The sequence below is a fragment of the Berghia stephanieae genome, chromosome 11, assembly GCF_034508935.2.
Source record: "Berghia stephanieae isolate SIO BIC M18660-M18661 chromosome 11, UCSD_Bste_1.3, whole genome shotgun sequence".
NCBI lineage: Eukaryota > Metazoa > Mollusca > Gastropoda > Nudibranchia > Aeolidiidae > Berghia > Berghia stephanieae.
In genome coordinates, this window is record NC_088370.1 from 38,562,013 (window position 1) to 38,569,673 (window position 7,661).

The 7,661-nt window shown below is 37.1% G+C and overlaps 1 protein-coding gene across 1 annotated transcript in view; it reads right to left on the reverse strand.

Annotated features, from left to right (window-relative positions):
- LOC144956923 (A disintegrin and metalloproteinase with thrombospondin motifs 17-like) overlaps positions 1 to 5,630 on the reverse strand; it is a 31,914-nt gene extending 26,284 nt beyond the window's left edge. The window contains exon 1 of the mRNA XM_078887756.1: positions 5,403 to 5,630. Within this exon, the coding sequence (XP_078743882.1) occupies positions 5,403 to 5,565 (163 nt within the window). The 5' untranslated portion in view covers positions 5,566 to 5,630. The remainder of the gene's footprint in view (positions 1 to 5,402) is intronic.
- Positions 5,631 to 7,661: the final 2,031 nt, after the last annotated feature.

A 7,661-nucleotide genomic window follows, 5' to 3' on the forward strand; every position in this document is an offset into this window, starting at 1 on the left:
AGAAGGTCAAACCGATAGCTCATTAACGCCCAAATCGGGAGGAGGAAATGAAGATGGGTCGGGCATACATTTTGAAGACCAAAGAGCAATGTTACCTACCTGCCAGTTCCTTGATTGGAACCCCCAAGGTACACGAAAGGTGGAACGTTCAAAACAAACATAGTGGCGCTGACTGTCAGACGAACTGAAAATGCCAGCGTTCACCGGGGAGACTACCAAGAAGATGGCCAAAGACAGAAATACATAGATGGCAGACGCTCGTAGAAGCCCTGTGTTCAGTCGGATACACAGAAGTAAACAGTGTTTTCCAAAACTAGTTATTTCCATTCACACCATATTAAGATATTGAGGGTTATTTCCTTTGGAATCCCTTCTGGGGTGTATATTTTATTGCGATTACATTTCAATTTGTGAAGAGAAGATGAAGACGGACTGGCCATGTCCTCCTGATGAACCATGATGTTATACCGAGGGTCGCACTGAGATGGACCCGGCAGGGAGTAAAGAGGAGAGGGAGAACCTTGGGGACTTGGAGAACCTCCCCGGAGCGTGGCATGAAGGTCCAGGAGTGGACGTTGGGACATAATATGTCAAAGATGACAGCAGACCATGATGGTTGGAGATCTACGGTGTCGGCCTTAACTCTCTCCTTACCGGCCATTTTCAGGATTTTCCCCAAAACTTCACATCTAACAAACAAAAAAATATAATTTTTATCACTCAAACACAATAGCGGTAAAGTTATTGTGATAAATAATTTCTTTAGCAAAACATACTCTACAACACACAGTTCACTTTTTTAAAAACAATTATGATGTTCAACAGAAATTTGAGTAAGAAAAAATGTTTGTTGTATCGTAATGAATGTGGCGATTTTCCTATAGTTGGTAATGAGAGGGTTAATATGCAGCTGAAGCACCAAGAGGGCAAGTAAGTATGTAAATTCCAAAATCAACCCTCAAAATGTAGGGCGAGACATTACGCCTGTTACTCGAGATTGTATTGTTTTTAGAACAGAGACAACGCTGTTAAAGGTCAGGTACTACTTTTACACCCGAGTACGGTGAGAGATTGTAAGTAAAGAACCTTTTTCCAAGGACCCAACTAAGCACCGCTCAGAGTGGTACTCGAACTCAGGACTTTCCCGTCCGAAGGCGACGAGTGTCATACCACTGGCCCCCATAACCGCAGATAACAAAGTCTACAATCAAACAGGATTAAAGTCTAGACATCCAGTTTCAAAGACGAGTAAATCACTACTAGGCCAGTAGCTGGGTCTCGTTGTCAATGACATATTCATTCTATTGGTCAAGCTAGCCGTATTTCTGTGTCATAAATAATAATAATGAATATAATGGCTTCAAAAAACCAAACAAACATGGAACGTTTTGGGTTCAAAACCTTTGATCAGCCAACAAAATAAAACAATGGAAACAGAAATATATTACAAGGTGATGTGGGTTTTTTGTAGTAATGTATATATCTTTTTATATGTTTGTTGTTGTTGTTGTTGTTGTTGTTGTTGTTGTTGCTGACTAAAGAATGGTTTTGGGCCCTAAACGTTCCTTGTTTGGTATTTTGTTCTTATTTTTTAAGCTGTTATATTTATCTTTATTTATTACTTTTTACAGTCCACAGTTTCTAGCAGCTTAATAAGTGTCACGAAGCTATTTCCTGTGTTTTATTTCTTTATCGTGATGACTTCCTTTAAACATATTCATTGACACGAATGAACAAAGTACAATTCACAACTGTAATGACAAAAGGCTTACATGTCATGTTATGTCTCGCGCACTTGATTACTTTTTGGCAAGTTGACATAGTCACCGATATATGATTTTTTTTTTTTTTAAAGTAAAAAATTACACCCTTTCGTAACAGCAACATAAGATCCCGTCGCCGAGTTATTCCATGAAGGACTATAGATATTCCATCAATCAGAATGTCTGATGTCAACAGGAATCACCCATGTTGTCCAAAGTGAGCAAATTGGGGGTTAATAATCTTGCCTAAGTAAAAAAAAAAAAAAAAATTACCTGAAGCCGGGCCCTTCCGGATCATATTTCAATGCCTTGACTACTAGGCCACTTCGCATCTATTTCACCGATATATCACAAATTAAAAAGTTTTCATATCGAAAACAGTGCCAAAAATACTGGGCGGCGGGATTGTTTTGTTTTGTTTTGCTTTTGTTTCTATTTGGGGATTGTGGGGGGGGGGGGGGGTAAAGGCTTTATTATTTTTTTGGGGTTTGTTTTCTAATTATTTTTTGTTTTTGCTTTTTCTTTGTAGTCATTGGTCCTTTTTCTTTTCCTTTCTAAAATAAAAAATATTTGTGCATATTTACTAAACGTGCTAAAAGCGCTTTACAAGGGCCACCTTGCCAACAGCAACACTTCACATTTAGGACGAGACATGACGCCTGTCAGGCGATATTACGAGTAAAGTGGATTTGGAACTAAGAAGATAAGAATTCGGAACTTTGAGTTGGTTTGCAATGTACGAAATTATCTTCATTCTGAAAAGTGAGTGGAGCAGGCACTTGTGTTGAAATAACAAGACATGAAGTGAGTAGAAAATTCCGCGGCGATTTGGTGCTCGAACCCAGAACCACACTGGTACGACAACTGCGTCTGACCGCGTGAATGGTGGATGGATTCGATTCTAGAGCTACCCTCACACGGCAAGGCGAAATTGTCGTACCAATAAGGTCGTTGGTTCAAGCCCCCATTGCCGCCGAATTATATATTCTCTATTGATAGAAAGCGCTTGGCTAAGAAGTTCACAACATTGCCATCCGGAAGTATAACTGCCCAACACATACACTCTGTGTAACCATGAACTTTTATAGTCTGGTTAATACAGTTTAGTGAGAACAACTCACAAACGCGGATGGCAAAAACCATAACAAAGGCCTGAGTGACGTCATCTTCGAACTATCTATATTCTCTATTGTCTTCTGGCACTTTTCTACTTACTTCATTTCTCATTATTATCTTTATTCGTCACCATATCAAATACACATTATCCCAAAAATTCATATTATTAGCTTTCCATTCTATAGGATTCAATACTCTGACGTCACGTCCGCCCAGCAACGAGCAGCTTGGTTCTAAACAAAGAAAATCCGTACTTTTTATTCTTCAAGCTGGCTAGAACTTTTTCACATGTCATGTGATCAGAATGCATAAAAGTCAAAACATGAAAACATGAAACATGTCAAAACATTATAATGTTTTTCTAATCTGGATACAATTTTATGCTCGTCGGAGACGTATTTCATAATGGCGTACGCCAGTGTTCCGATAGTTTAGAACCAGTTAATAAGTTACTATGCGTCATTAGCAGGAAAGTGACGTCACGACTGTTGAAGCCTATTTACAGTGTCTAGCTAATCCTGACATAATTCCTCTTTGGCACGACGGGTCACATAACATGGTCTACAACATTGTACTTTGCGACCAATCGTATTTAGATTCAGTTGCTGATTCAATCCTGGGTTAACCCTGTCCTTACCAACTATAGGAAAATCGTCACATTTGTTACGATACAACCAACAATTTTCTTAGTAAAAAATCTCTTGTACATCATAACAATTAAAGAAAATGAACAGTGTGTTGTAGAGCATGTTTTGCTAAAGAAATTATGTATCTCAAGTACTTGTGAACATGCTATTGGTATTTTGACGGTGATATAATAAAAATATATTTTTGTGTTAGTTGGGTGTGACGTTTTGGGGAAAATCCTGAACACGGCTGGTAAGCAGAGGGTTAGGAGTGTGTCTATGCCCGTAAACATCATTTTTAACAATAGATCCCTTGTAGAACCCATGGCGGCTTCAACAGTACATCGCCACCGTATTCTGTTCTGTATTGATCTTCTTCTACATCTCTCCCCAGGACATTCCAGCCAACTTCAATTCTTCCTCAAAAAACAATCTCCATGTCTTTGTTTAGTTTCTTTTCTTTTCCTCCCGACCTTCCTTTTTCACTGAGGGTTTCTGTAAACATGCTTGGTTTAAATTCACAGTTATAACGTCAGTCTTCATATTATGATCTCTTTACACTTCTGGGAGGATTATGTGGTTGTATGGTCTAGTGGTATGACACTCGCCTTCGGATCGGAAGTTCATGGGCTCGAATCCCGCTCTAAGCGGCGCATATTTTAGTCTTTTTTTGCAAAGACTCTTTACTCCCATTCTCTCACCCAACTCAGGTGTAAAATGAGTACCTGTCAGTTAACAGTGTAGTTTTTGTCGGATATAAAATTGCAATATTGCCCAACGTCTTGTCCTATATATTATGTGTTTATGTTGGCTAGGGACCCCTTGTATAGGGCTTTGAGCCCGTTTAATGGATATTGCGCTATATAAAAGTTTGATTTGATATCGACGGCTACAATGACTCCGAAGATGACGAGGCAGCTAAAATCAACCTCATCTCCAAGACCTCGACGCATCCTAAATGTAAGAAAACTATGAAACAAGCTTTTAGCAAAACCTGTTTTCTAGACATTGTTTAAATCAAAAGGCCTTAAATCATCCAATTTTAAGCAGCAAAATGTAGAGAATTGCCTTGTATTATACATCATATGCCAATATTTCAATTTCCAACAGAAATTTAACAAGAGCACCTACGGTCTATTCAGGGTAAGCCATGGGGGGCTTCCAAGAGGTTGAAGAAAATTAAGATGAGGACGTGAAAAAGAAGAAGAAGAAGAAGAAGAAGAAGAAGAAGAAGAAGAAGAAGAAGAAGAAGAAGAAGAAGAAGAAGAAGAAGAAGAAGAAGAAGAAGAAGAAGAAGAAGAAGAAGAAGAACAAGAGAGAAGAAGAAGAAGAGAGGGAAGGAGAGGAGAGAGAGAGAAGAAGAGAAGAAGAAGAAGAAGAAGAAGAAGAAGACAACAAAACAACAAACAACAACAGAGAAGAGAAGGAAGAAGAAGAAGAAGAAGAAGAAGAAGAAGAAGAAGAAAAAGAAGAAGAAGAAGAGAAGAAGGAAGAAGAAGAAGAAGAAGAAGAAGAAGAAGAAGAAGAGAAGAAGAAGAAGAAGAAGAAGAAGAAGAAGAAGAAGAAGAAGAAGAAGAAGAAGAAGGAGAGAAGAAGAGAGAGAGGAGGAGGAAGAAGAGAGAGGAAGAGAAGAAGAGAGAAGAAGAAGAAGAAGAAGAAAAACACAAAAAACAAAAAAGAAGAAGAAGAAGAAGAAGGAAGAAGAAGAGAAGAAGAAGAAGAAGAGAGAAGAAGAAGAGAAGAGAGAAAGAGAAGAGAAGAGAAGGAAGTAAAGGAAGAAGAAGAAGAAGAAGAAGAAGAAGAAGAAGAAGAAGAGTGATTATGAGAAAACGAGTAAATGCTGCATTAATCTGTAATCTGTTTTTGAAAGAAAAAAAAAACCTATCAAAGTACCAACCTGCATCATTGATATCTTGAGATGCTGACCGTTTCATTGCCTCACGAATAAACAATCCCGATGCTCCTTCCGGTGTGTGACCAAGCAACAATAACAATAGTGTCAACATTACCACCGATATGAAATAATTATCCATTGCTTTATGAAACGTCACAATCGCCATTTTACACGATAAGTTTTGTTAACTTTTACAATTCACAAACAATAAATATATCATTCTTTGGTAAACTAATTTTGAAAAGAAAAAGATTTTGTTACGGTTTTATTGTTCCGTTCGACATGGTCATATTTGCAGGTCTGATTATAACCGAACGCAATTATAATATGCCAGTTTTAATTGGATATCAGACCTAAAAATAAGTACACGTCGGTGACAATAAAATGCTTGAATTTAAAACTAGTTATTTGCCCAAGTAATCAAATATTTTTAAAGGATTAGAGAAATGAAAGAATATTATATAAAAGAATGAGAAATTGATGAAAATCCGATTATTCGACGTATCTTCTAATTCCGATATTATGTTTTCAACAGATAATATTATCCTTTCCTTACGGAAGATGCCAGTCGGAAATCGCAATCCACATTTTTACACAAAAGGTTTTCGTTAACATTTACAATCCATTAACAATAAATGGATCACTCTTTGGTAAACTAATAAGAATTTTGGTGTAATCTATTGTTGCGATAAATTGCATGAGTTTCAAATTAACTAGCTAATTCCTAAGTAATCAAAGTTTGTTTCTTTTTTAAAGAGAGAGAGAGAGATGAAAGAATATCAATGGATGAGAAAGTGCTGAAAATCTGATTCTTTGACTCATCCTCTGATTTCGATATTTTCATGTTTTTCAACAGATAATATTGTCCTGTCTTTAACTCAATCAGTCCTAGAGACTTTTGCTACTTTTTAAAATTGGAAAAAAATGTATTAAAAATTAGCATGCGCATAGATATTTTTCTTCAACTACCATTAACATGTAAAAACGAAAAACATTAGCTTTGATACTACGTCTATAATTTGTCTCAGAAAAATGTAATAAATAGGCATGGGTTAAAAGTAACTCGGGTAAACAACGGATTTAGTCGGTGTTGGGGTTGAGTGAGTTAAGACAGATATCTACCAGTAGGAAGTCATTTGTTCATTGCAATGTGTCTAATTTTACAACTAATTCTTACAATTTAAACTAGACAGGTATCTACGACACAAGGATTGCTTTACCACGTCAAAAAATTAATAACAATTTGTTTTATGTTATCGCGAAGTGTGACATCTATAGGTAAAATCATATTTACATTCTGATATGGAACTCGCCAGCTATTGTGGTTGTTAAATGTAATGAACAAAAACAACAGTTTAGAAAAAAACATCACGAACGTTTCGGGCTCAAAGCCCTCCTTCAACCAATAACAAAGTCAATACAAACGTTAATACATATGCATGCCGTCTGTCTGATTTTCAAATGATGTATCAATTGATTGGGGGGTTTTTTGTTCTTAGCTAAAGAAGGGTTTTGAGTCCGAAACGTTCCGTGATTGGAATTTCACTCGTTTACGAAGCTATTATAGTCATTGTTTTAATTATCGAGAGAAAGAGAAAGGGGGGGGGGGGAGAAAGACACACAGAGAGTAAAAAAAAAAAAGAGAGAGAGAGAGAGAGAGAGAGAGGGAGAGAGAGACGGAGAGAGAGAGAGAAGGGGGGGGTAGGGAGGGTTATCTTCCTGTGAACACAATGTAATTTACATGTTTTTGAATCAATAACGTTTATCTTATCACATCTTATAATATCTTATCTTGTTCATTACTTTTTTACAGTCTACACACAGCCGCAAGCAGCCAAGCATCACAACTAGCGTGATTGTAGTGTTTGTAATCATAGATACAAATGCAGGTATAACACAATCTGACAGCATTAAACCAGTTTACTCTCAAATCCTGGAAAACCATGTATTCAAATTTTGGCCAGAATTATACTCTTCTTTCAAATATCGATCGATTTCAATGACCCTGATCTTTGCAGAAACTCTCAAACCTGGGACTTAGCGAGGTCCTCTTTCAGTCCCAGATTTGAGAGTTTTTGCCAAAATGAGGGTCATTTAAAATGATCGATATTTTGAAGGACGCATTTTCTAGCCAAATTTTTGAACACACTGTTTTCCAGAGTACGGCATTCAACTGGTTATAACCCACAAAAATCAGGAAAATGGTAGCTTTCATAATAATTTTAATTTTACTCGACAGCTCACAGTTTCACTTTACACTAT